The 27,883-nt window shown below is 48.8% G+C and overlaps 2 protein-coding genes across 6 annotated transcripts in view; one reads left to right on the forward strand and one right to left on the reverse strand.

Moving 5' to 3' along the window:
- Positions 1–9,103, forward strand: part of FNDC9 (fibronectin type III domain containing 9) — a 34,295-nt gene extending 25,192 nt beyond the window's left edge. Inside the window, exons 1-2 of one of the 2 annotated variants that reach the window (XM_056348056.1) lie at positions 5,831–6,649; positions 7,622–9,103. In XM_056348056.1, coding sequence (XP_056204031.1) covers positions 7,629–8,291 — 663 coding nt within the window. In that variant the 5' untranslated portion in view covers positions 5,831–6,649; positions 7,622–7,628 and the 3' untranslated portion in view covers positions 8,292–9,103. Of the gene's footprint in view, positions 1–5,830; positions 6,650–7,621 lie in introns of those variants that run through there. The other variant, XM_056348055.1, reaches the window with a different exon arrangement.
- Positions 1–27,883, reverse strand: part of CYFIP2 (cytoplasmic FMR1 interacting protein 2) — a 55,194-nt gene that overhangs the window by 15,438 nt on the left and 11,873 nt on the right. For 2 of the 4 annotated variants that reach the window (XM_056348042.1, XM_056348043.1), the window contains exons 5-24: positions 27,565–27,666; positions 26,363–26,544; positions 25,937–26,033; positions 25,118–25,246; positions 23,828–23,932; positions 20,647–20,738; positions 17,689–17,806; positions 16,720–16,839; positions 15,960–16,085; positions 15,243–15,409; positions 14,808–14,955; positions 14,317–14,470; positions 13,612–13,768; positions 12,779–12,875; positions 12,142–12,218; positions 11,054–11,162; positions 10,584–10,703; positions 9,718–9,917; positions 9,134–9,221; positions 336–479 (exon numbers count right to left, since the gene is read on the reverse strand). In XM_056348042.1, the coding sequence (XP_056204017.1) occupies positions 336–479; positions 9,134–9,221; positions 9,718–9,917; positions 10,584–10,703; positions 11,054–11,162; positions 12,142–12,218; positions 12,779–12,875; positions 13,612–13,768; positions 14,317–14,470; positions 14,808–14,955; positions 15,243–15,409; positions 15,960–16,085; positions 16,720–16,839; positions 17,689–17,806; positions 20,647–20,738; positions 23,828–23,932; positions 25,118–25,246; positions 25,937–26,033; positions 26,363–26,544; positions 27,565–27,666 (2,532 nt within the window). Of the gene's footprint in view, positions 1–335; positions 480–9,133; positions 9,222–9,717; positions 9,918–10,583; positions 10,704–11,053; positions 11,163–12,141; positions 12,219–12,778; positions 12,876–13,611; positions 13,769–14,316; positions 14,471–14,807; positions 14,956–15,242; positions 15,410–15,959; positions 16,086–16,719; positions 16,840–17,688; positions 17,807–20,646; positions 20,739–23,827; positions 23,933–25,117; positions 25,247–25,936; positions 26,034–26,362; positions 26,545–26,782; positions 26,908–27,564; positions 27,667–27,883 lie in introns of those variants that run through there. The other 2 variants (XM_056348041.1, XM_056348044.1) reach the window with 2 other exon arrangements.

The raw sequence follows: 27,883 nt of genomic DNA on the forward strand, positions 1-27,883 counted from the left end.
GGTGCTGAGGGACCGTGAGGGTCGCATCCTGCCTGATCACTTCCCAGGGGCTTTCAGCAAAGCAGCACACCAGCAGCACCACCCCCAGGGGTAGGTGGCTGATCACAGTTAACACTTCAGGGTGGTGGAAACGCTGCATCATCCCGCAGGAATTCAGTGGGATTCCTCAGCAACAGTGAAAATCAGACCGTTAATACAAGTGTTTCAGTGTGGATCAAGGGACTTGAAGGTACCCAGATGCGAACACCCTGAACCCAAAGCCCAGGCTGACTGTCCCGCCTGGGCTTCTCAAGGCATCTAGGTCTCTCCATTGCCAGGGTTAGGCTCAGAATTACCAGGCTCTTGACGATCTTCAACAGCTCTTCCATGACCACTGCGATGCCTTGATAGCCAAGAAGCCTGCAGATCGTCTTGAAATGAGGTGGCCCCACAAAATTGCGGTAGGAGCTATAGATGTGACTGTAGGCAATGTTGAGAGGCTGAGAAATTAGAAGCACAATGACAGTTAGACAGGGGCATTTACCAGACCTGTAAGTAGTTCTCTAGGCACGGTATTATGTTCCATCACTCCAAATAATTTTTAAGAAAGAGAAGGAGAAATAATAAATACCCACAACAATTCCCATTTCTTCTGCTTCTTGTGGCAGAGGAGATTGCTTTTCTTCCTACATAGTCAGATACATTCTAATCTCAATACGCTGTCACATCACAAGGTTTATTACCATGCTATGTAGCAACAGCACTTTCATTCCCAAGGTAATTTACTCTCCCACACATTCCAAGGATTTCAGTTCACTGGGCCTTTGACTCTTCAAACTAAGTTCTTCTCTGCTAAAACAAAAAGCTTTATATACAGGTAACCATGGGCATTTGCTTTAAACGAGGCTTATTAAGAAAAGTAGGAACAGCTGCATCTGTGCTTAAGGGCAGCTGGAAGAGACAGAGAAAAGATCCTTTTTGCATCCTGCAGAGCTCCACATCAGCCTCTGTACTTAACAGTCATCCCCATGGGACTGTGAAAAGGGCAAGAATCTAACCCTGGTCTAGAGAGAAGAGTACCCAGGACTCTGACCCCAAAAACTTTCAGCAGCAGAAAACAGAAAGTGATTTCCAGGAATGCATTCTTATCAGTGTAATCTTGGAAATGGGGAAATTGCTGCAATGCTTTATCACTGGAAGCATTTATAGGATCCATTTGGTGTGAGGGAAACAGAAGTAGGGGGAATTAATTCACTTGTGTGATCTGCAAAAAATATACTGAAAATCAGATTTAGCTGAGACACCACATGCTTGGCTCAGGCTCTGCAATAGAAATGGTGGCGTCACGATTCCGCCCAGCAGTCTCCCCCGACGACACCTATAACTGCAGCCTCGGTAAGCAGCAAAGAAGCATGTTCTTGAAAAGATTCTGGCATGCAGTGCCCCTTCCAGCAACACAGTGAAACCCCTGGCTCACGTTCACCAAAAGATCTTTCTTAAACAAGCAAAAGAAAACAAATTAAACTGTATCCCAACCGTGCGGTGCAAGGCTGACTGCTTCTTGTGTGAACGCTGCACGCCAGAGGCACAGCGCATCCTCCTGCAGCAGGGAGCTGGCTTCCCTGCGGCTGCTGCAGACCCCACTCCACAGGGATCCCCTTCCCTGCCAGTAACGGAGCCAAGGGAGTGGAGGGACCAGGGCACTGAAGAGCTTAGGGTGAAAGGGAGCAAGTGCTGAAGCAGCAGAACGGGATGGAATGCTGCCTATCCTCCAGCACCGCTGCTCCCAGCAATTGCAATGCAGCCGCTCTTCAGTTGTCCTCCAGTTCTGACTCACTTCCTCGAAATTTACTTCAACACTTCATTTGAGTTACTAATGAGTTACAAAGTGATTTGCTAAAAATCAAAACAATATTTTCTTTTCCTCTCAGATATGGAATTTCAGCAGACTGATGTACTGATTGCGCTTTCATAGACTTGTCAGTTGCTTTACTCAATTAATTGTCATCTTGTTACTGTCCCGCTGCTCTGGTCCAGCAGCTTATTGTCTACTGTAATTCCTAAGTGCTCCTTGAAAAAGCTAGCAGAAAGAAGACACAGTTAGAAAGTTCCCTACTTTTTGTACACAGTTCCACCTCCTGGTCCTGGTCGTTGAAAAAAACCCTTTAACACTATAATAATCTGCAGAAAGGCTACCTTGGAGGGTCTGGAGCATATTCATTCACAATGAGCATGAACTTCCTCTCCCATCAAAAATAAACAAAAAGGCACTGAGTAAGTACAGGCCACAGGTTAAAAATTATTTAGGCAGGCAGAAGCGTACTTTCAAAGCTCCTTGGATGCCAGCTGCTGTTAAGAGAAGGGCATTTGAGCATCCTGCTTAGGCTTCCATCTGCATCCTCAGATAACCAAGTCTTTAAAAATCTATTTGGTAGGCTGATCCAAAGCCACTAGATATGCACACTGATACCTAGGAAAACAAGCAATAGTGGATATTTTGAAAAGTGTGTCTGTTTAGACACCAGGTAATGCCCAGCCTGGAATATTTGCCGAATATCTGGGATTATCCCAGAGGGAAGCCTGTAACCTGCCAGGGCCCCAGCCCAGCAACACTCCCACAGGATTTTGTTGCTGTGGCTTTTGCCATGCATCGCTCCAGCCCCAGGCATCTCCAGGAGGTGCTGTGCTGCAGGGGTGAGCCAGGCTGCCCCCAGTGCCTCCCCATAGGATCCTTTGGCCCGTTACTTCCCCACAGTTAGCACACCAGTGGCTCATCCGGACTGGGGAGGGGGAACTAAACATCCCCATTTCAGTGGGCTCATGAATCCACACTCATTTCTGGAAGCCTCTTTGCTATTCCACGGCTAGGAGATGGGTCTCCCATCTGGGCACGTGCCATGGTCCGCTGAGATGAGCTACTGCCACTTGTGGAGCAACTGGTCAGACCTTCCCCATAGCAGGGCTGGCATTTTGCTGTAGGGGCAGTGACCACGCAGCCCCCCACCCCGCAGCACTGCCTTGCCTCTCAGCAGGATAATGGGGCTGGAGAGTGGCTTTTCCCTCAGGTGGGGGTCTCAGCAATAAGCTGATTGGGAGAAGACACATTTTAGGATGTGCCCTGGCTGCAGGCACACGAGATGATTCATCCCTGCCTGTCTGCAAGATGAGGTAGGTTCATCGAGCTCTCTCTCCGCAGAGCCACACAGCGCATCAGCAGCAGGCTTGCGTCTAATAATAATACTCTGCCACCAATTAAAAATGTAACTCCATTTAAGGGTGAGATACACAGCCTGGGGTAAAGACTGTAGGATGTAAAAAATGACACCAGTGGGTATTTTAAGACAAAACAGCTGAAGGTACAAGCTGGCTGCATGGCACGGCTAGCTCCCCCGTGCTGGGCTGCCTGCGGCCACCCCCTCGGAGAGCCAGAGCAAAACCCCCAGTCTTGCTGCCCCCTGGGAGCAGCAGCTGCTGAAGACACTGTGGAGGTCTGCCCCACCTCTGGTTTGGGGCCAAACGGGCAGGTTTTGGGGCTGGGAGGCCGGGAGCACAGGCACGCTGGGATCTGCAGTGCAGCGCAGAGCTCCCGGCATCCCGCAGAGCCCAGATGTCCCACCCTGTGCCCAGGGCTCAGGGCCGGCCAACAGGGACAGCTGTCTGTACTTGGGGGCACGTGGAGAAGGCCCCCACGTTGCTTTGGGAGCTCAGGAGGTTACTAGGGATGCTCCAGAGCTGATTCAGCAGCAAATGAAGCAGAACAAAACCCAGTTGTCATACCCGTGTCTTTGAATTTGTTTGTTGGCCGGCACCCAGACCTGTCTGAGCTCACCTGAGGGAAAGCAGGGACAGTTTTATCCAATAAAATAGATCAGAGAAAGAAACAAAAGATGTGCCTGTGCCAGAACCCCCTTGGAAAAAAGCAGAACTTATGAAAGAGGAATATACTTAAGAGACAAAAAAGGACTTGCACATAACTAGTCCAGGCTCCCAGCCAACCTAACCTCAGTGCGACAGCTGAGATGGTGTCTTAGAAAGTGAAAAACAATTCTGACCAGAATTGTCAGAGGAGGGTCTCTCAGCCAAGCAGCCCGAATATGGCCTGGTTCCTTCCCCTGCCACAAGGAACCTTCACTCTCCCTAGAAAGCTTTTACCATATTCAGCTGCATCAGTCGAGACCTTGATGCCAAAAAATATTATTTTCCCTAACTGGGATGGACAGGACATACACAATGCAGCAGGCGTGTTTATATACTGTACTGAGGCTGTGTCTGGGTATATTCTGTGTCTTAGCGTAACGCCGTGCTATACCAACTACTGATTTTCAGGGACTGTATACACTGCTATGATTTCCCAAGCTGGTGGCCACGGCAGGCCAGGTAGCACAGCCCACGCGGTCGGTCGGAGGGGGATCAGCAGCCCCCGCTGCCAACACCTCCTGCAGCAACCGCAGCTCTGTAACGCCTTTGTGCTGTTGCTGCAGACATGGAAGCAGAAAATAGCATTGCTCCATCCCATTCACACGCCGTAACTATTTTTACAAGCGCCGGCAGCATGCACTGTCCTTCAGGTTACATCTGCCTGCGTGCTTGCTAAAAAATGGGGGGGAAAATTCAACCAGGGAAATGGAAGCTGGGATTTCCAGAAAGTCTGATGTGACCCTGGGTCTGGCAGTGCCAAGAAAAAGAGAAGCACTTGTGAAAGTACGTAAGTGAAGCCCAATCTAAAGCATTTACAGTGCTAAGAAGTGGTCAATGAGCAGTAAGTAGTGGGTTGCTGGTAATTTTGCAGCTTTTTTGTTAGAGGCTTGGCAACCTGCTGTTTTGTAAGTGGCTGAATGACAGAAAACGGCTCATTTTCTGCCGGCCACCGGAGCACAACCGCGGTTGCATCCTCCGATGAGGAGTGAAGGGTCCCAGGCAGGGCCACAGCTGAGTCCACCTGCAGACAGTGCTGGAGCAGTCCTGACACTGGCATGGTTTTAGCATCTTCTCATCCTGGGAAATGAGAATTTCCAGCACCTCACCAGTGTAAACTGGTGCAAGCTTGATTTTGAGAGCAGATAATACCAACACCACTGAAAATATTGCTGGGTTTTCCTTTGAGCTAGGCACGCAGAAAGGTCAGCAGGACCCTTTGCTGGCCTAATCCAGCTATTCCTGTTTTCCTGTTTCCTCCTTTCCTGCTAACACATCTTATTTGTGAAAATTTTGAAGCGGCTATGAACACTGATAAATTCAACAACCCAAATGCCGTAAGAAAGCAGTTCTCTCATGAAAACTTTACCACCTCATGTAATCCACCTTTCTGAAGCACGGATTTATATGCTCAGCTCTCTCCCTGCAGGGAAGGATGTACTTTACTCACAGCATGGGACCAGCTAAGAGCTCTCTATCCACCTGCTCTTGTAAGCAGGACCAAGCCATTTAAGAGGCAGGAAGCCACCTGGGAGCACTTTCACTTCCATCCCTGCCCATAATTATTTTCATCTCTGCTCCCAGTTTTCAGCTCGCTGGCAGCCACAGCTCACACACAGAGACAGAAGGGAATACAGATCTTGGAAGACAAAACCAAAACATCCAGAACTGCAAAACATAAATCAAAAGCAAGGGTTGCATGTACTCCCCAGGCTTGTAATAACCTCTTCTGATGCAGCTTGCATCAGCTTATCACTGTTGATATTTAGAAGATCTTTGAAATGTTGCAAGCACTTTTCCAGGAACAACATGGAATGGGTAACTCCAGACCGAGACCCAACATTTCTTCTGGGAAAGTTCCTCTCTTGAATACATTTTGGCTTCAGGGAGCAGCGAGTCACTTGTTCAGAGCCTCTCCTTACCAGACCCAGTGCCACGTCTGTCCCCTCCTGGCCACAGACTCGAGCTGCTCCCCTGAAACACCGCTGGCACTGGCTTTGCCTCTCCCTCCTGCCCTCTTGCCAGACTAACGGGCGAATCCCTGAGCTGTCTACAAGGCAGGGGCATTCAAAGAAGAGCCTGTCTTAATCCCACAGGAGTTCAGCAGGAGCTCAAGGTCTTTGCAAACCCAGTTCCTATTCCCATCACAAGTTTAGAAAATATTAAAAAGCTAATGGACACTGCTGCAGCAATTAGGGATGAAAATCCACTGCTCACTGGCTTTGGCTTAAATCAGTAGTTTAAATCTGCAAGAAATCATAGAATGATAGATAAAGCCCCTGAATGCTAAATTATCAATGTGTATTGCAGGCCAGGATCCCAGATTTAACATCATGTGCCAACATGTCTCTAAGCCCAGACCCTGCCTGGGGGGCAGTGATGGTCTTGCTGGGGGACTGTGGATAGTGGGGAAAAAAAGAAAACCCCAACCAACCCAAACACGCCAGCAAACAAAATTACCTGGCTTGTTTTTTCCACCTCAGAGACACCTATTTCTCTCAGGCAAGAGCTTTTAGGGATAACATTCCCAAATCACTTGAAGATGCCTGCCCATCCTTTCTTACTGGTTGCTATGGTGAGAGATGACGGAGCCCCAGACGGGTATAATATGAGGCAGTGCGAGGGGAAGGGATGTAGCAGAGGAGGGAGACGAGCGGTGGGAAGAGGGGAAGGTGCTGCCTGGGGCCACGCTGCTCACCAGCACCTCACCAGCACCTCACCAGCACCGCCGGCCACTGCGGACCTGCCCAGAGAGGTAAGCGGCTGCTACAGGGCTCAGCGATGGGTGTGCGTGCTGTTCTGCTTTTCATGTAAGAAGGGTTAAAACAGTTAAGAGGAGCTGATTTTTGAGTGAATGAAAGGAAAGTTAGCTATACTAAATGAGAGAGGAAGAAGGACAAAACCAAACCGGTTCTATTGCATGGAGCTCTTGGCTGGTTGGGAGAGAAAACCCTGCAATGAGGCTCAAAGAACACTCTGGGGATCTAAAGGAGTGATGTATTAATTTGTGGCTGTTTCTAAACAGTAATTTGTTAGTGATCAGCATCTTTTATCTGGGGGAGAGCTTTGTACTTATTATTCATATATTTGTATTTCCCTAAAGGTGTTGATTTTACATTTCACCAACCTTTAGATTTCACATTTAAGATTGTGATATTACAGTGAGATGCTGCAGGAACAGGAAGAGTTTATGCTCTATTAAGCAACAAGTAAGGTACAGAAAACGCAGCAAGCAAACCAGTGAATTAATCATTATGGAGCTTTTTAAATGGCATTTAGGTGTAAAATCAAAATCTCTATTGGCAGCTTCACAAGGCAAGCTGGCGCTAGTTTAATGATTAGTTTATGTTAATCACACTTGCAGTACCCTTTCTATTCCATGGTAAACGAAAGAGCTAAAAAAGCTTCCTATACAGACAACTAGTCATAAAGAAGAGATTTTAAAAAAAAATCTAACTAGAGCATAAAGCATGTCCTATGTCCCCGTTGGGTATTTTTGGTTATGAAGTAGGGTGATACAGTACTCTGGGAACCAGCAGGATTCATCTTTTGTAATTTTAGCCATCTAAGATCTAGCATCTAATCTAAACCCAATCTAAGAGCCAGGCATAGTCCTGAGTCCAATCTAAGGGCCAGTAAAGCTGGTGGGAAGACCCCACTGATGTCAGTGGCCTCTGAGCCTGTACACAAACCAGGCAACTCAGCCTCTCCCTGCATATGGTTTCAGGGGCACAATGAACATCGAAGTGCAGAACATCACTTACACCAGCGCCACCGTCTCCTGGGCCATGAACAACCCCTGTCCAGAGAACTACTACCACGTCATGTACCGCCCCAACTGGAACAGTGTCTTCGCTGGCTACTTACGCCAAAACTTCCACCGCGAGGAGCGAGTTCCTCACCCCCTCAGCTCCCTTGTCCTCCACCGACTCACCCCATCCACCATCTACGTCCTCTGCATCACGTGCAAGAACTCTTACCCCTCCAGCAACCACTGCACCACCTTCCACACTCTGGACAAAACCCCTCTGGTTTTTGGTGGCTCTAAGCATGAGTCTACCACCTCCATGTGGATGGTGAGCAGCCTGCTGCTCCTCTGCTTCATTGCTCTCCTGGCCTACGGCTGCCTGCAGTTCTGGTCGGCACGATGCCACCGGGCTGCGAGGCTGAAGCACCCCGATGACAGCCCTGACGAAGCCGGTGAAGGGAGCAGCTCGCTGGAGGGGCCACTGAATGACGGACTGAGAGAGGAGCTTCTGGAAGTCCCCATGACCACAGTGCTAATGCGGAGCTCCAGTTTCATGAGGGAGAGTCCCTACAGATCCCCTCACTGCTTTTTTTCCTATAAAAACAGCGATGATAAAAGGGCCATCTTGCCGCAGCACGGCCTTCAATGAGAGCAATATCAAGACAGACCCTGCTTAGAGAACCCTGTTTGGTTCGCGCTGCTCTTTCCCAGCTCCTGCCAACAGGACTGTCTGTGTGTCCACGGGGGCTGTCTGTCCCAGGGTAGAACATGAGGTGGGGGCATTGGCTGCAGGGAGAAAGATTTTTGTCAAGCGACAAAAATATTCTCATTTGCTGAGGGTTTTTTTAAAAGAAACCGATTCAGCTCTCTGGGAAGGGCCAGGCTTGGCTGACTGTAATGTCATTAGCTAATCTTCATCAGTGCTGTAGATTCACTTCAGAGTCATCAATCAACATGCAAAAGAAATAAACTCCACTCAAGTACTTTCACACTTGAGTGATGCTCCACCAGCATCACACTCCAAGCCCTCATAATGCCTGTATAAACAGTCATCACAGCCTGACAAAAAGAGCTTTTTGTCAGTATTAAGTAGTCTACATTTGCACAAAGTATTTTAGTAATTCCCATTTTGAACTACAAATGGGATTCCTGAAGCGGTACCTAACTTGGGGAGGAGCACTGCTTTGGAGCTCCAACTTGGTCTCCTCTCTGCACATTTAAGTGGATGCGACTTGGTCTCAGCGTAAACGCTAAGCACAGAGCAGTGTCAGCATCCCTTAAACTGGGCATGTTACGGAGAGGAATACAGGAAAGTAATAGCAAAAGCACACTGAATCTGCTTCTTGCATGGCTTTTTGGATTCACACAGCAACACAACCCTGCACATTTGCACCCACCATTCTGTTAATGAACCAGTTCTTGCATTTCTTTCTTCCTAAATAAATACTTCCAACATCCATCCCTTCTGGCTGCTGTGGCTCATTTACTGACCTTGGATCCATAGAGGTAATACGGCTGAACATTGGCTGGCTTGTCCCGCTGGGGTTCCTGCGTGAATGGGATTGCTGTCCTCACAAACCTGTGGCACGCACGGGAGACGGGAGGGAAAGCTGTCAGAGCCCAGGTAACTGTGTTGAGTGCGGATACAGCATGGTCTGGGTGAACTGCAGTTGCAGACTAATTACCAGTTCATCACCTGAGCTACACAAACTGGAATGCAAACTCCTGCCCCAAACTATTGGTGGTGTAAAAGATCAGTTTAACCTACCAAAGGTGAGTTTTTTTCTCCTTTGGGGCAGCCAAGAAACCCATATATGAGCAGCTGCCACAGTTCTGCTGCTTAGTAAACCAACTCTCTAGACCAAGCTAGTTCAATCACTAACTGCTGCTTGCATTTGTTACTAACATTTCCAAGGGGAGCTGGTGGGCTTTAACTTCATTTACAGTGTAACTATTGCATCCCATAAGGAATGCAAACCTCACCGCAATGCATGTGAGTGTTACGTGGCAGGTTTGACATTTTGGAGAGAAAAGCAGGGTCTCCAGATGCCCCCTGCGTTGGTCTTCCTCCTCACCTGTTGGTGGATCCATTGTAGCAGTAATTGGGTAGAAAGTCAAAGTTGAGTTCCCAGAAGACGTGGAGGGTGATGCGCCCATAGGGTGCGGAGACATTGTGGTTGGCCTCCCGGAACATGGCATCAAAGCTGTCCAAAGTCATGTGCTTGCACAGCAACCTGTGAGTCAGGCGATTTATTTCCAAGAGCCACTCCAGCTCCTGCAGCACATAAAGCAGCAGCAAATGCAACCTATTACCAAGCTGACAACAGAAACAGCTGATTTAATTGCCAGGGGAATGATTTTGTATGCGCACCTACACAGAACTTTCCAGGTGAGGATGCAGAAAATGCTAAAGACATCAATTTAACTCAGTGGCCAAGGCCAATTGCACCTCCACTCAGGGGGGTCCTGGTCCAGTGTCTCGTAAATCTGCAGGAAGCAAAATTAATTTGTTCCCTGCTGAGCACTGGCTGGCTTTCACAACAGAGTCCTCCAAAGGTGGAAACCAGTAATTTTACACTACTTGACTCTGATGCTCCTGTAAGGTATCAAAGACAGCAAATCCTGCGCACACCTAAACGATGTCTCAGCCACCCTCAACAGGGGAAAGTCAAGATTTCCTTCTCCCAGGTTACAGGACTCTCTTATATGAACTCTGCAAAATCTAACTGCTGACTGTCACCTTGTGATTTATGCAGATACTTAATGGTCCAATAATGCAATAAAAGCTGCATAAATAGTAGAGACTCAGCAGCATAAAGAATGAAACACGGCTGGCTGAAACCTGCTGTAGGTGGGACCGGAAGCAGAAGACAGTTGGCTGTATATCCATAGCAGCACATTGTTGTCTCTGTTCATACTCACAGTCAATAACAGTTCTTACCACTATGGATGTCAGGTCCTCGCTCTCAAAGCGGCTAATGGCCTGGTCTAACGATTTGTACATTGCTGCTGAGATGCGCTGGGTAATGAGCCTGTTCAGGTCGATTGATCTACCCAGCAACTGCAAAAAGAAGAGATGATATTTGCACGCTATATACAGATGGGGAAAAGGTATTTAATTTTTTTTTTTAACAGACGCAAATTAAAACCAAACATCCAAGTCTGCTTAAATGTGAAAGTGGTGATGCAAATGCCTTCATTGAGTTTACAATTACTTAAAAGGGAAAGAGGGAAATGCGGAGCACAACTCATTTTTCCCTCGGGCCCCATACCCTCAGAGCGGTGTGTCAGAAAAGGTTCAACCCTTCTCATTGCAGCACCGACTCTGAGCCCAGCACTAGGATCCAACCACCAACAAAATGATAACAGACCAAGAGCTACGAGTACTGGAGTGTACTGCTTGCAGCATACCTGAACGTGCCTCTGCTTGAGCAGTGTTTCGTAGCGGTTGGATGGTGGGTATGGAATAATCACTCCATAATTCTTACATTCAGCCCGGAAACGTTTGTCCAATAAAACACTGAAAAAAGGAATCAGTGTCAGAAAAAAAGAAACATACACTGTCAGCTTCTCTCTGGATCTTTTCCAGGGTTGTTTTCATCCTTCTTTTCATCTTGCTTTGAATGCTGAGAAATTCCCACACACTAGTAACTCTGCTCACACCACTAAATCACAGAGCAGCACTTGTTAACTGGGGACTGCCATGCTGTTGTCCATCATTCTTGGTTTTTATGGATAAACCATTCAAAAAGATAAAAGACTCTGCTGAAAGATATCACTAGTGTCAGGTACTGGGGTGGTCCCACAGGCACGCTCCCTCCTTAAAGATGTGCTGTGGGAACATCTGGTTGATTGTTCTCCTTCTGCAAGGCCAAATGTGATCTAGAGACAAAACTCCTTGCAGACTTACACCAAAGACTTGGTTCACCTTTGGGGACATGAGGAGAACTCTCACTAGAGTTCATCCACATTCTTTAAAGGGGTAAGAAGGAAATGTCACAAAGGTCTAGCTCCCCACAAGGAAGCAAGCGACTCTGCAGAAGTCCTGCAGGCAGTTGCTCCGATGTGTGACCTAAGATACTGAGTACCCTTCTAGCTTTTACAAGTCCTGCTGCTTTACTAGGGTGAGGACAAGTAGGTATTCCTATTTTTGTAGAGATGGCAGGCTTCCACTTACCTGCCTGGTACACAAAGTCAAGCAAGGATGTGTCTTCGATAGGCTCGGTTTGCTTTGCTGCTGCTCTCACAAACTGTACTCAGACGGCTTATTAGGATGCCAACTATTATTTTTTCACTTTTTACCATATCTCCCTTGCCACCATTAATTCATTTTCCCCATCTACATTGGTCTGACATGGTCAGCCAGCTCTGTGGGACAAGGATGATCTATTTTGTTACGTCTACTTGAAGCGGCTACTCCCTGAGGGAAAACCTTTCAGTTAACAGCAATTTGGATGCAGCGATATCATCAATCATCATCATCAGCCAGGTTCTCCTACCTGCCAGCCATTGCTTTGTAATAGGCAAAGATCTGATCCGCCAACTTGTACACAAATTGATCAAAGCACAAATTCACCTAGGGGAGAAAAAAACAGGACTTTGTAAGGGTGTCACCAGCACAGAACAGCTCCTTCCTACACATGCAAGATCAATGTAATTCAACTCAGAGCTCTAATTTAATATGTACATGTATGATACACTATCTAAAACCAGTCCTGCAGTTCTCACACGCTCAAGGTAAGCAGAAAATTGCAGTTACATTTCTCTCTTACAATTTCTGCATGTTCTTACAGGTCCTGGTCCCCCATCCTCAGTCATCCTTCTCTCTCAGGTATCTCCGGTTTCTCATTTTCCTCTGATGTCTCACAACCCTCTGACCATCAGACAGACTCCTCCATGCCCCCAGTGTCTGACAGCCCTTGGCTTCCACAGTTCCCCATGGGTACCACTAAGATCAAACCCTGGATCAACAGGTCTGTAAGTTCTCTGGAAAATCTGACCTTCTGAAAACTTTTCAGCGTGATGGGGTATTTCTTTCAGGAGATGCAGTGAACTGCTAGATGGGGCTGTCAAACAGGTCAATGTGACCCCAGTGAGCTGAGCTCTTTCTGTACAATAAAGATGAAGAGAACTTACTTCAGCTTCAATTTCATCATACAGGAACTGCTTTTTGAACTTGGTCAAGGCATAATATGCGCTGTCATTATAGAGGTCCAAGGGGTACAGTACATACCTGAGGGCAAGAAGACAGATCATGTCTTAAATTAACTTTGGGGCATATCAGCATAAACAAGCCAGTGTATGTGCCTTGCTTGGTGCTAAAAGAGGCTTTTCTCTGATTGCACTCCTGTCACTTCCACTCCCTCCAGCCCTCAAATACTCCTTCTTTGTGCCCTGCTGGAAGCACTACAATAAAGCTGGATTTGAACTGCAACTTGTTCAATCAACACTTGCTCCTTCTCTGCCCTTAAAAAAGCTTCCATCCTGTCCCACTTCACAGAGTGCTCTGACAATGGCCATAAAATGGAAAACAATGTTTTCCTAATGAGGAAGATATTAAGAACATTATTAGATTTGCATAACAGCAATTCTTCATTATTTATCATATATATATATATATATATAAAACCCCCAATGTGTTTAGGTGCCTTAGCCAGGGCCCTTTGGTTGCCCATGCTGTCTGACTGCTGCATGCAGATGATGGTACCACCAAGCAGTGCCCACATCAGAACAGAGCAGTTGCCAGCTGCTGGTTTATGACACGTAAGTAAGTGCCAGCGCCAGGAACCCACCCGTGTGCGACTGCTAACGAGGTATTCATACAGCACAGATTCATGTAACCGCAAGTCAAAAAACATCTATTTTCCCTCCCACATCAAAAAGACCGTTCATCAGCAGCCTACCCTTCTCCCAGAAAAATCCCAAGCCCCACTGCATGCACAGTCCCAACACAGCCCATTGGCTCTTACTCCATCATGGAAGGTTCTTTGGTTTCCAGAATATGGTCCGTGAGGATCCAGGGCATGGACATTTCAATGGGGAACTGGATGCGGCGGCCCATGGTCAGCTCCAGGAAGAATTCCCGGAACCAGAGCTGGGACAGGTCACAGCACTGCTGCAGCGCTTCTGAAACACAGAGGAGATGCCCCGGCAGCAGGGCACCCACGTTACCCCCAAGGAGGTGGCAGCGAGGGAAGCGCACAGGACACAGCTGCAGCCTCACAGTGGACTGGTTTTGGGTATGAACATATTTCTAGGATGTCTGTTTTTAAACCCAGACCATGTCCATGCTGGGTCTGAGCACTTTGTAATGGAAGAAGAAAGAAGAGATCATTCCTCTTGCTCCAGAGCTCCAAGGAGAATATTTCTATGGCTCAGAGTCATTCCGGAAGATTTCTTCTGTGCCCAGTGGCTCAGAAGTTTGTTTGGGACAGAAAGAAAACTCCAGCCCTAGAACATAAACTATCCCCCGTGTCTGTTTGTTATTGCTCCCTCACTCCTGTTTGCATAATGATTAATACCTAGAAACATGCCTGAATCAGGCAGAAGTAGAACGTTTGGGAAAAAATCAAGGAAAATCTTCTGCACAGGTCAATGAGGAGCAAACCTGATCTATCTTTGCTTTTCTGAGCATGCAAGAGTTGGATTCAAGCCTCCCCCTGCTGTAACCTCACCGCTGATGTTGAGAAGGTGGGTGAAGAAGAAGGACTGCTTGTGGAACTCCTCAATGGCCAGGACTATTGGCCCATCCAAGCTGCTCCTCAGAGTCTTCTTTGAGCCACTCTTGTCTGCTATGAGGGACTCCAGCATGGTCCGCACCATGTAAAGCTTTGGAAGAAAGTTGACATGCAGTTACAACTCTCCAAGGAGACACCACCACACACAGTCATGGTGCTCTGCAACAAAAAATAACACTCTCCCAGGTGGCTAGTACTCTTTGCACCCATAAGCCACCATCTTTCTGAGCTATAGACAATCACATCCCTAAAAAAAGGACGCTTTGGGAACTATACAACAAACAAGGCATCAAATCAACACTTAACACACAACAGTGTGAAGACTTTGTGGAACAGACCACAGAAACAGCTGCTAATCCACAGCTAGGAGACTCCTACACGGCTGTAAGACCATTAATTCCCCACACAGGAGACGGACATTTACATACCTGCGTACTCGATGGTCCTACTGCGCGTCGTGGGACTTTAATATCAAATCCACCTTTAGGATCCTTCTCACCTCTCAAGCAAGGATCATTTGGAGGCTCTCGACCTCCCTCCCAGTCACAGATTGTCTTCCGAATTGCCTGAAGGACACTGGAGTGGATGGGAGAGGGAAAGTAGTGCTTAAGCTTGATTCTACTTCAAGATGAAAATATTCACTGCTGTGCACATATGGAGGAAAAGTATCTGAGGTGGGGACATACACTGTCCTTACTGGGGGAGACATGGCCAAAAGTCACCTTGGGAAGAGCTGCTGGCCAAGGTATGTTGGCTGGTTGTATTCCCTGAGGTGTATACAGGGCCATGCGCTTATACAGTACGAATGTGTTACACGGATAAACACCCGGGCTTTGCATGACATTCAGGAAGGACAGACTGACCTGATCAGAACATTCTTCTTCTTCCTGACCGCCTGCCTGAGCGGCTCTCGCAGGGTCACCTGGGCAAAGTCCTGCAGGGCTGCGTAGATGGTGTTGCGGATGGCTTGGTTAAAGACACTCTCCATCCGGCCCATCAGCACTTGCAGACCTTTGATCATGGCAATTACCTGAAGCAGAAATTAAACCTAGGTGTATTAGCTATTTTTCCATTGTATCAAGAGGTCCATAAATCCAACATTAACAGAATTTGGGACTAAATTAATTCTGCTCAAGTAACTTGGGTCGGGTAATTAGGTGGCATCCAGCCAGGGTCAACCCATCACACCTACACCCTTTTTTTTTTTCAGGAGCCCTGAAACCTCTTTTCAGTCAGGAGAGGCTTAATACAGCAATATTAAGAAAACACAGGGATTCACTCTGTCTTTCTCCAGCATGCAAACACAGCGTAAGAAGAGCACGATCAGGCACAGAGAGAATTGCTCGCCATGCGCTGCTGCTGTGTTTCTATCCCAGCAGGAGCTCCTAAGAACTTAATTTGCCCCTTAGTTCTGGACAAATTAAGGGCCACAGGGATGTGAGAACCCTTAATCCCTTAACGTGGGCCACAGGGATGAGGAACTGGCTGAGTATGGCAAGATGCCCTTCCCTTCTTTCCTTGGCCTGAGGAACATGGACAGGCAACCACCCCTGGCTGGTTCTTGTGCAGTTGGTACCTACCTCCACAAAGGCAAACTTCTCTTCACTGGTGTAATTGTACCGGGTGGCTCTCTCATACTCTTCTGCTGTTCCTGGGCAATCCTTGTTACAGAATTTATCTGTGGGATGAACCAGCTTCCAAGAGTACTAGAAGATGGAAAGAGACTCTGTCAACATTGCAATAAGTGAGAAGCCAGGCTGGAAAGACTGAGGAGGGACCTATGCCAGGAAAACACTCCCTAGACATTACTGCAGTTGTTTGGCGTACTTCTGGGAGCAGCATTTGTGCTTCTTCCTGGCTTTATTATCACTGTACTGAATATTGGTTTTGTTTATTTGGGAGGCTGCCAGTCATATTGGGCTTTTGACATATGTGGACTTTTATTGAGTTGTGGTTGAAATTTTCCAAATTAAGAATTTCCATCATCATTTGAATTACAGTTTTAGAGAGACCCAGACTCATCCAAAACAGCCCGGTTTTAACCAAGGTGGTCCAGGTTAGGAGAACAGTCCCCTCCTAACATCAGTGAGGACCTCCTAGCACCTGCAAAGGGCGGTGAAGGTCCAGGGTGAGATGATCAAAGCTCTCTTTCTCCGTTTGGTACAGAGCTCAGGGTCATTAGCTGCCTGACCATAGCACGTCTGTTAATGGCTTGAAGCTAGGCAACATGAAAGGAAGCTCACCTTTCCACAGTCTTTTTTACATGCCATGTCAAAACATTCACGCTCACCTGGGAAGAGGAGGACAACACACACTCACCACTTCCATGGATGCACTCACCACTTCCATGACGTGGGCACTCCACTTGGACAGCAGCTGCAGTCCCCGCAAAGCCAGATCAAAGAGCTCTCTGTACTCTTCATCTGATTTCTGGCTGTCCAGTCCTGAGCCAGTGACCACCTGGAGAACATCACATCCATCACATCACACGGCATCAGGGCTAGACCCAGCAACTTGCTGCGGAGGCTTCACTGAGCCAAACATCAGCCACAGATCTCTTTCTCAAATCCCAGCTGAAACGAATTCCCTGTGACCTTACGATCAAACTAAAATTGAACAGTGTTTATCCCGTCCCTCTGGAAATGGGGTACAACTTGGTGAGGCTCTTTTTACCCAGGCAGTGAATTTATTTCCGACAGAAAAATGTCTGACCCGTCACCTCAGAGCAAATAACTGTTTTCATTCCACTTCCCCATTCCTTTTCGACAGCCTAATACTACTGAAATCCTTGAGAGTCATTTACTGATTTACAAATGCCAAAAAGGGCTGAAAATGTTAACAATTCATTAAACTAACAGTGATGAATGAAGATCACAGATTTGCAAGAAACAGTCCCAATGCCATCAAAGAGGGTGCTGCTATGCAGTAATGAAGAGAACAGAGATGCCCCTGTGAACTTTCCTCAAAGCCCTGACCAATAGCTCTGTGTAACAGAAAAGACCCATTTGCAAGTCATGGGCGTTCTGTCACCTCGCTGATAATAAACATTTAATTGCAAATTTTTTTCTGCTTCTTACTTTAACAAAGCTGCAGCCAAAGAGCAGAAACCGTTGCCGTAGATCTGCTGGTGCACATCACTTTGCACCTGCAGGAGCCTTTCATAGCTTGCTTTTTTATTGCTGAATCAGGAAGTGGTTTGTTCCACCTGTGTTCTTCTTCCCCCCTCACTGTATGCCCTTGGCAGACCACACTCATCCTCTCCCAGCCTCATCCACCCAACGAGCCCGCGTGACCACCCGCTGAGCTTACCTCACTGTTGCTGTAGCGAGCGAGCTCTGAGATGAAGCGGATGTGGTCATCTCGGATCTGGACCATCTGCTCACAGATGTTGTACTGGGGACTTATGCTGCTCTGAGTGCATGTCCACCTGGGCAAAAAAGCAAAGGTTTCAAGGACAGGACACGGGGCTCCACTCTGACACCCCCAGGGACAAAGCCTTGCACTCATCTGCTCTCTTCACTCCAGAATGCTCAAGACATGCCATCTTCAGGGCAAATGTCAGCCTCTGCCATCTCTCTCATGTCCCCTGGTGTGTGGGGTCTTCCAGAGGTGGTCTCACACAGCATGATGGGTACACCTGCCTCACCTTTCAGCCTGAATATCTCTGTTCCATCCACCCCGAAGGCTGCTCTCCATGTCGGGCTCACCTACCCCCATGGGCAGAGACAGCTATTTCCCAGGCCACCGTCGGACAAGCTTTCAGGGAAGGATGAACTGCAAAGACCCAGCATTGTTTGCACCCTTATTGCTAAACCACAGGGTAATCATCCCCTTAGAGGTCATCCCTCCACGTCTGAAACAGCTGGGTCATGCTGCCTTCTCCTGCAAGGAAAGACTCCACAAGGGGCCAGGAAGGGAATAGCCCTCCCACTCTGTTTTTGGCTTTGGCTCACGGCACCAGCTCAGTGAACAACCCTGAGTATAAATGACGAGCAGATTGTGATTAAATGAACTAGATTTTCATTTGCTTTGAGCCACATGTACCATGTAACAGTGTAATGACATCCTACAAGAAGGCAGCGCTCCCCTCCCAAAGGCACAGCCATATGCAGAAACGGTATGAATCAGGTGTGTTTAATTAAGCATCTCATTTTCCCCCATTCTGTATGAGACGTAGAACCAAACGGCTCCACCAAAATGCTTTGTGCAAGCACAAGTCTGTCAGGGAGACCCTTATGTCTTACTCTGTCATCACAATATTCAGTTCTTGCTTTTTTCCCCCCTAAATAATTGTCCATCTTACGACAACAGTCATCTTCTCCAATGTAGATTGACTGTAGAAAAGGGAAGTGAGAAATCTGCCTCCGATATGGACATAGACATGAAGACATATTCCTACGGTTAACTGCGAGGCACTTGTTGCCAATATATGTGGTGGCAGAAGGTCCTGGAACTTCTGGGCCACATCATCCCTTGTGAAATCCATCCTCCCACAGCCCCATCGCTCGACTCTTACCCGTTTCAATGTGCTGTGCTCCCCACCGGACAATCGGCAGGTTAGCAGGAATGGTCAGGGCTGCACCAGCCCTCCCTGCCACACACAACCTAGTCCACAGTGCAGAAACAAAGCGCCATGCAGGAAAAACACCGATTAATTCCACTTTCATGGAGACAGGGAGGGAAAGAAAGTGACAAAAACATTAGTAAGAAATGGGGATTATATGGAACCACCTCGGCAGAGTTAGTGCTGGGAGTCCCATGCAATTTGCTGGGAAAGCAAGTGAGTGGGGAAGAAACATCGGTTAGTAAGGCACGGCACACAGACCTGGTAAGACAGATTTCAAGACAAACATTAAAATTGTGCACAGATAAACAGCCCGCGAGCCACCTTGGGTTTGAGATGAGAAAATGAATGCATATGTTTCGTTGAAATGTGCTTTCTGAATGATTTGGGATAAAAAGGTGCCATTTTTTAGACCATTTTTCCCTTTAAAATTGAGTTTTCAAAAATACTCTTTAGATTTATAGTTTGTAGAATTTAAATTTTTTTCTCCCCTCCCCCCCCCCCCCCCCCCCCCCAATTTTCATTAAAACCCTTTTGCTCATGAATTTTTGCCACGTTGTTTTCAAGTTTCTCATCAACAATTAATTGGCACTTTTCAACCAGCCTTTGGGTGGGCAGGGGAGGGCTGCTCCTGGGTGAGCCACAGGGTGGGCAAAAAGCCGGACCCTCCGGGATGGAAGGGGACGAGCAAACAGAAGCGGAGAGCTGCAGGTTAGATCCTGTCCTGCTGAAGAGACAGCTCGGCCAGGCTGCTTCTTGCAGACACTGGAGAAATCTGACTTCCACGCGATGCGGTCCCATGGCGAAAGGCCACTCGCCGGTGACAGCCAGGCTGCCATCGGCCACTACAGCCAGACACAGCTCAGTTGGGCTTTGCTTACGTGGGGTCGCAAACGCCATTCCAAGGACATCCAAACCTAACACCGCTTTTTCTAGCAACGTCTGAGCGCGATGCCAAGCGATGCAGACAAGGGGGGCTCCGCACACGCCTGGTGTGATCTGAAACAACGTCTGCAAATTCATCGGGTGGGAGCAGCAAAAAGCCTGTGAACCTCGGCTGGGAAGCTGTGCTTTACAACCACCACGCCACTCCTGAGCTCTCCGGTAAAGACTCAGTTACTGCCCTTCTCCCACAATATTCATTCACTTCCAGCGCATCTGGCTCAACCCTCAGTCCTGCTGCCCTTCTCCACCAAACGTGCCTGAGCTAGAGGAGACACCCTGGCTACTGCAAAAGAGGTCCGCCGCTGTGTTCACGCTCTGGAGGATTTTGTCCCCGAGATGAAAAATGTGGATTAAAATCCCTCCAGAGCAGGGACACGCTGCTCACACTCACACACCTCGCAAGCACTCCGTGGCTGCCCCGACCTGCACGCCAGCCGCCTCTCCATCCCCCTGCCTCGCCTCCGGCCACCGAGCACCCCCCCAGCCCTCACCCACTCCCCTGCCTGCACACAGGGGTATGGTGACACACAGGTTCAGAGCTGCCTGCACACGCACGTGCTCAGGGGCCGGTGAGGACATCTTCCCATGCAGGGACAGGGAGGTATGCACGTGCACACGGAGCCGGCACGCCAGGACTCACACCTCACAGGGACACACACGGGTACCCGTGCACAGACCTCACGCACGCCGGAGAGATGCAGCTCCCACGGCTTTCGGGACACACACAGAAGCCAAGAGACATTACGGCAGGCACTCACTTGGATTTGTTCTCCTCATAGTGAGCACTGGTCTTAATGTATCTGGCCAGTTCTATCTGCATATCGCCGAATAAAGGAACCACCTGCAGCTGCTGGAAAAGAAAATAAAAGATGGTTGAAACACAGCGGAGAGAGAACCTGTGGCCCCAGTGCAACACAAGGGACTATGAAACAGCGTCCTGTGTCTCTGAAGCTATGGGAAGTGTCAGGCTGTTTAAAGCAAGGCGCAAACCTGGACCCAGGGTCATTTCACACCTAGGAAGTGACCAAAAATGATCATAAGGCTTTTTGTGCGAGGAAAATCACCCCCTGCAAGTGCTCTGGAGCCCTGGCCTCGCCAATAGCGGGCTGGTTATGGCCAGAATGGTTCAGTGCTGTAACCGGCCAGAGGAAAGGCTCTTGTTACAACAAAAACAAAGCAGCGTATTCCTGAGCAGGGCTTACTGCTTCCCACCATAATCCTCCAAGAGAACAGAGGGATGAAAAGCCAGCACGTTGGTACTTCGGCAGCAAGCTGCTGCCACTCCGGAGCTGTAGGCTGCTTTGCTGCCTGGACTCCAAGCGATGTGGCATCTTTCCCCAGGGACTCAGACTGTACTTTGGCACTGTGGCTGCTTGTGAATATGTCTTAAAACTTCTCCACAAAGAGAAAGACAGAGGCAATAGAACGTGGCTTTGCTCACCCTTTACGTCTCAGGAGGATTTGCACGGGAAATCAAAGTCAAAGTGCACAGAACGTACCTCAAGCTCAGACAGGTCCCTGATTCACTAAGCTTTCAGCTGCAAACAAAATTCAACCAAGAGCTCCCGACATTTCTTCAATAAAACATGAAACTTCAAATTCAAGCAACTACAAAAGCCTTGTCCCAAAATTCAGGAAAAGTGCCAAATTCCCTGTCCTGTTATCACATGCTTCCCTTCTCAGGCAGACTTGTGCGGAGGATGTGAAATGCTGTCATCAGGGATTCACTTTCACAAAAGGCTTAAATGAAGGGGTAGTTCATTTTCACTACTCAAATTCCTGGTCAATCCACTAGAAATTTAATCAGAAGGCAATGAGCAGATGTAGTAAAAGGAGCAGTTGGCCTTTTCTTATTGAGAACTGATAGTCTGGAGTGGTACTTAACTGATTAGGTGAGACCACAGCATATGTTGAAGAAGAGCAAATGGAAAAAAAAGCTGGAAAGGAGAAAGTTATTCCATGCAATGGAAGATATTTTACCTGATTCTCTGACGGCCCACAGCACTTTGCAATGAACAGTAAATCTGTCTGAATGCACCAAGATGACTGAACTCTACAGACTAGACCGAGGGCTTGATTGAAACCGAGGTTCAGCTGAATTAGCAAAGCTGAACCAGGGGAAACCTGGAAGACTCAAGGGATGGCATGATAAGTCACCTTTGCAGAGCTGGTCCTCAGCAGTCTCCCCAGTGACCGGATGGTACTCAATCACCTCATTACTGCCCCGTCCATGAGGTTATGGCGTCTGTCCGTAGTCCCCTATGTGGGCATTTCAGCTCTGCTCTCAGAGCTGTCTCCCGGAGATGATCCAAATTGGGGTAAATAGGTCCTCGACTGATCAGGGTGAGGAGGCAGCAGCTGGTACACCAACGTTTCACGAAACCAGCTGTCTGGGCTCTCCCGTTCCCTCCCTTTGCCCTGACCCAGCCCACCATCTATAAACTGCAAGCCGGGACAATAAGCAGGGAGGCATCCCGTACCCCGTCACCACAACCAACCTCTTCTTTCAGGGTCCTCAGCAGCTCTCTGGGTAAAGGGGCAGAGAGAATCCACTCTGCTGAAAGAGTGATGGGGAAGAAGCATTCTGTGCCCCCCCAGAAATCATCATCTTCTCATTTTCCCTGATGTGGAGCAAATGTTGGTAACAAAACCTAATTTTTTCCTCTCAGGAGAAAGATTAATGCAATGGAGGCAAAAGGACTCTGGAAGGACTGCTCAAGCTCATTAGGTCTAAAAGAAAACTAATTGCTCCACCTGGGAAGTTATTCTGCTATCCTCCTGCCATACTGTTAGCCCTTGCTGCCAATACATTAGCCCCTTGCCAAACCCCCCTGCCTCCTAGAGCTGCCCTGCCGCAAACCTGAAATGACTCCTGGACCCAGCCTGTGCGCAGATGCAATAGAAATGCCACCGGTGGTGCTATGCGGGGTCTCAGCCCCCCCTTCTCCATCTGCCACTGGTGACTGGTGCCTCACGCACACCAGAGTTTGGGGGAGCCACAGGATTATCCCAAACGTTTCTTGTGCTGAGTTGCCCCAGGGCAATGCAGCCTGGCCTCCAGCTGTGGACCAGCCCAGGGCTGGACTCAGCTGCACGTGTGCATGGGCAGAGGGAGGTTGCACCGCTGCTTCCCACCCTGTCACTGGGAGCATCGACCTCTCACAGGCCTTTCCCCAGCCCCCAGATCTCAGATAAGACAAAAATGGTTCATCAAACCACTGGGTGAGCCCTTTGAGGAACTTGCTGAGCCCCTCCAAGTCCCAGCTGACACAAGCTCCCCAAGAAGCCTTTTCTGTCTTACAGGGAGCAGTTCACACACAAAATGAGACTGCCAGGTCACATGTTGGCTGGCCAGCTGTGTCCTCTGTCCCTCAGCTCCTCAGCTTGCTGAGGGAAAAGGGACTGCAACCATCACCCACACAGCCCTCAGCAAACCAGCCAGGTTTGCCTGTGCCCTGAAATCACGGTGCTCCTCAGGAGACTGCAAAGCTGCCTCAGAAATGTGCGAAGAGGCAGAAGCAACGTCAGTCTGGCACGTCCTTCCCTCATCCACAAAACAGACAGCCCCCGCGGCAGGAAGCAAGCGGAGCCTCGTGGCCCCAGCGAGGGCTGCAGGGTCCTCAGCTCCCACCACCTCCCTGGCTCCAGCACCATGGGAGCAGAGCCAGCCCCAGGCACTGCTCACCCATCCTCAGCCTGGCTGGTGGCACTGAGGGCTGGCATCGCTTCTATCAGCCACGCTGCAGCTCTGTGCCCATGCACATTCACAGCAATCCCATTCCTCATCCTTTAGCCTTCATAATCGCTCGACCTTTTGGATTTTTTGGACTTGTAAATTATTCCTGCAGTTTGTTTTTTGCTGGCAGCATGTGCAGTGGTACAGGTTGCTAATTCACTGATCTGCAATAAACCCCAGCCTCACCCAGACGGGTCACTGACCTTGAAGAATTTGTCTATTTTGCTAAGGTTGATTCTCTTCTTGGCATCCAACTTGTAAATGTTGCTGACATTCCCATCCATAAGATACAGGCCAAACCCCATCACCTGGAGAAGACGGAAAGGCTAGGTTTCATTAGCGTGAAGGCAGCAGCACAAGACAAGGACAGTTCTCCACCATTTACCATCAGGAAAGACCATTCCAGGCTCCTGTACTACCTGTCACTCAACCCAAAAGTCTTGTCCACCCAAAGGCAAACAGTTACTCCCAGAGAAGAATTGAAAACATTTAAAATATTCTCCTGCATTGACTTTTCCCCTTTAATTCAGTACAAATCACTACAGACATTCAAACTACCCATATTATCCTTCAAAGAACCATAGTTGACTCGTACCGTGGTAATGAACTTCTTATGGTAACAGTGACTGCAATCACTGTAATAACTGACTGACAGCAAGGACAAACAGACAAAACGAGCAGATATCTGGCACACTCAGCTTGAGGGCGCTTCATCGAGTCAGGAAACCAAACCTGGAAGGATCTGCCTTCTGCAGGGAATTATTGCTGGGAGTGGGCATCAAGAACAAATTTCAGTGTTGCAAAGTTAGTGGTGATTTTGGCATGTCCTATACAGTTACCCAGGTCAAGCCCACAATCCTGCACGTCAATGCACAACAGAAAAAAACCCTTCCAGCTCTGGAGAGTACAGGGCACCCACCAGTGCTCTCATCCGTCAGCAGAGGACCACCACCTCCACGTATGTGCTTAGTCCTAGGCAAGCAGAGCTGCTGGCAACCTTGGGAAGGATTGGGGGAAAGGATAGAGATGGAGATGGGGAAGAGCAGAGGAAAGGGAGAGAGGAAGAAAGATTTTTCTATAGGAATATGAGAGAATGGCAGAAAGGACAGCAGAGAAATGATGGCAGAAGGTCCAAGTTACAGCAGAAACAGAGGCAGCTCACAGCCACTTCCAGCCTGTTCAGCAACACAAGAAGAGGGGAAAATGGGTAGACTGAGGTATTGCAGCAGAAGACACAAATTAACAGGAATCAGAAGGGAAACAGGAAAATGAGGAAGGCAGCATTGCTGCTGCATGCAGAGAGCCTTCCGATCTCATAGCAACTTGTGTGTCCAGAGGACGCTGGCTTTGCAGAGAAGGGATGCATGTAAACCCAAAGGAGCAAAAAATAAAGAAAATTAAGAGAAACATTGTCCTGGGAGGGAATTTCATTTTACTAAAACAAAAATGAAACTACACAAGCACCCAGCCCCATGAGCATGGCCAAACCTCACCTTTAAGAGCATGTGCTTCTCGCTGGGAGTGAGGTACATCTTGTTTTCATAGTAATCCACACAGATGTTGACAATATCAGCCAGCAGTTCTTCATAGCCAGGGATAACTTCTAGTTGTTGGTGCAGACACTGAAACATCAACAGGGACATTATCCACATGGACAGAGGAACAGCAGAAACCAGGAGAGAAACATATTTGAAGGATTAAGAGTAGAATGATGAGGTTTCTGCAAACCTTGTCTGTGTGCTTTTCTTAAGCTACCAGCAGAAGATTGACCTCATGCTACTACCTGTAAGGAACAATCTCCCTTCTGCAGGACAGCTCTCCCCTTCAGACTGATTACAACAGCCAAATATCAGACAGCGAGATGTAAAGAAAGATGCCTCAGAAGCAGGCTTTCTGACTCTCTCCTGTCTCTGCGCAGTATTTTATCTCATTAGCAGAAGCTACAGAGCCTGTGGAGTGTGGAGGGTCATGGGGTCTGAACTGCAGTCCCTGTGCTGTCACACAGATGGACTGGATGGATTTCCTGGGGAAAACAGGAGAAGAGCTTCTGGAACAACCTCCCCTTCAAGGGCTCTTCTTGCATCTTTTTGACCTTCATCTTTGTCTTGATGTAGAGACCTTCAAAGCCAGCCAGGATGACCCACGAGAAGGAGATATTGCTAGAATTACACAGCCTGACCAAAAGACTATCAGGGTCAGTGGCAACGACCCAACAGCTATTGCCACAGTCTGGTCTGAAGTGCTGTCATCCTTGGTGAGATCATTGTCTCTACTCACGGAGAAGTTAGGTGGTTCAGAGAAAAGGGACCTGCCTGTGTGATGCGGTTGTGGTTTGCCAGGAACATGGAGAGGTTCTGGGACTCCTGGATGGACTGGGGGTCTGCCATCTTCCGCAGAAACTGGGCAGCTCTGGAAGGGAGAAATCCAACATCATGCAGGATCGCTCACCCAATGTGAGACTCTGACCACCCATCTTCCCTGTTTGACCTGCAGCTGCAGTGCAGCAGCCTCAGAGCCCCCTGCAGCGCAACTCTGCTCTTTCCTCGTTCTACCAAGAGGGAACTGAAACACAACAGGGCTCAGATTTGCCTAAACCCGTAAAGAGAGCCTACGACAGCGCAGAAACCCAACCTCCAGCCTCCTGATGTCCATCGGACCTCACTGCTGGGCACACCAGGTGCTCCCCTGCAGACCAGGCACGGTTCTGTTCCCACCACCACCACATCACCCCCTCTCACCTTTTGTAAGCAGAATGGTCATTTTTGACGCTGCACTTCATGTTCTTCAGCTCATCCAGGACAGCGAACATGTTAATGAACTTGCCCAGGGTGAGGAGATAGGCCTCAGAGACGAAGTCCTTCCTCCGCTCAGCATGGCACAGGCGCTTCACCTCGCTGCAGAACCGCTCAATAGCCTTGCGCTGGAAGGCAGGAGGACAGGGTCATCCCAGCAGCAGCTCATGCATGATCACTGCACCACCACTGGGATCCCCCTCCACCCACCCACCACCCCCTTCCTTTTACAAAAGCATTCTGCTGGAGATGGAGGCTCCAGAGTCCCTGTCCACTGCCACCACGAAACAGCAGCATTACAATGTGCTGCAGACAAACATCCCCAACACTGGAGAGGTGAAGGGGGCTCAAATCCTCCGTTTGCACCTGCCCTGAGCGCAGCGTGTTCCGTGAAATCAGGCTTCAGTTTTTCAGGCGGGGCACAAAGACCTCAAGGACATAAAACCTAAAAATGATGGTGAAACCCAGCTGCAGCCAGTTATAAACGCAGGCGGTGATGTGGCGAGGTCCCCAGAGCCCGCAGCAGCTCTGCACTTGCCACGTGGTCATGGCTCTGTTGGGATCTAAGCATATTATTTTGCAAAGTACCTCAAGTGTAGCAACGGCTAAATTTAAGCTTTGGTGCTCTTTGCCAGCTGACCCCTGTGTTCAGGGGGCTGTGAGCTCATGCCTGTTCCTGCTGGCACAGCAGGAGGGTGTCCAGCTGCACGGCTGCATCCCACCCCAGGCACCAGCTGTACCACCAGCCCTCAGCTCTTCCTGGCTTTGCTTCAGAGGGAAGAGCAGAAGAGCAAGCTGTGCTGGCGCCGGTGGAGAAACAGCTTTTCACATCCACCAGCCAACACCCCAGACAAACAGGAGCCCGTGCCACCCACGAGCTCCACACAGCCGGGGCTCTGGTCCTCCGTGACTTCAAGGGCTGAGGTGTGCTCACTCCCAACTCGTACACAAGATTTCAGGGCTCAGCAAGGGGCACAGATTCCCCTTCAGAGAGGTCCCAGGTATCTGCTGGCGGCTTCAAGGGAGGGAGCTATGGGGGGCTCGGGGCCCCTCCGAGCAGGCCTGGCAGGCAAGGATAGCACAGCCTTGTTAGGCTAAGTTAACATCCAAGTAATAAATCATTTTTCCCTCTCTCTTTGACCACTTACCTGAAAATACATGAACTTCATAAGCTTGGTGACTTCTGGCTCCAGGACTTCCACCGTCTTCTCATAGATCTCCACTCGGTTTGGCTGCTCGTTACATTTCACCTGCGTTGCAAAGACAAATCACACTTGTCAGCATCAGTTTCTAACGCAGCTGTGGACTGCAACAGCCACCATCTTCTGCTCGTTGCACAGCGAATCCTGTCCCCATCGGAGGACAATGGGGGGATCAGAGGGAGCTTGCTCTCAAGGCAACAGCTGAGAGCAGAGGGGGCTGTTTCTCAGATGGGAAATTCCCTCCATGCATTATAAACACGGCACT

The sequence above is a fragment of the Falco biarmicus genome, chromosome 8 (genome assembly GCF_023638135.1).
Source record: "Falco biarmicus isolate bFalBia1 chromosome 8, bFalBia1.pri, whole genome shotgun sequence".
NCBI classification, from domain to species: domain Eukaryota; kingdom Metazoa; phylum Chordata; class Aves; order Falconiformes; family Falconidae; genus Falco; species Falco biarmicus.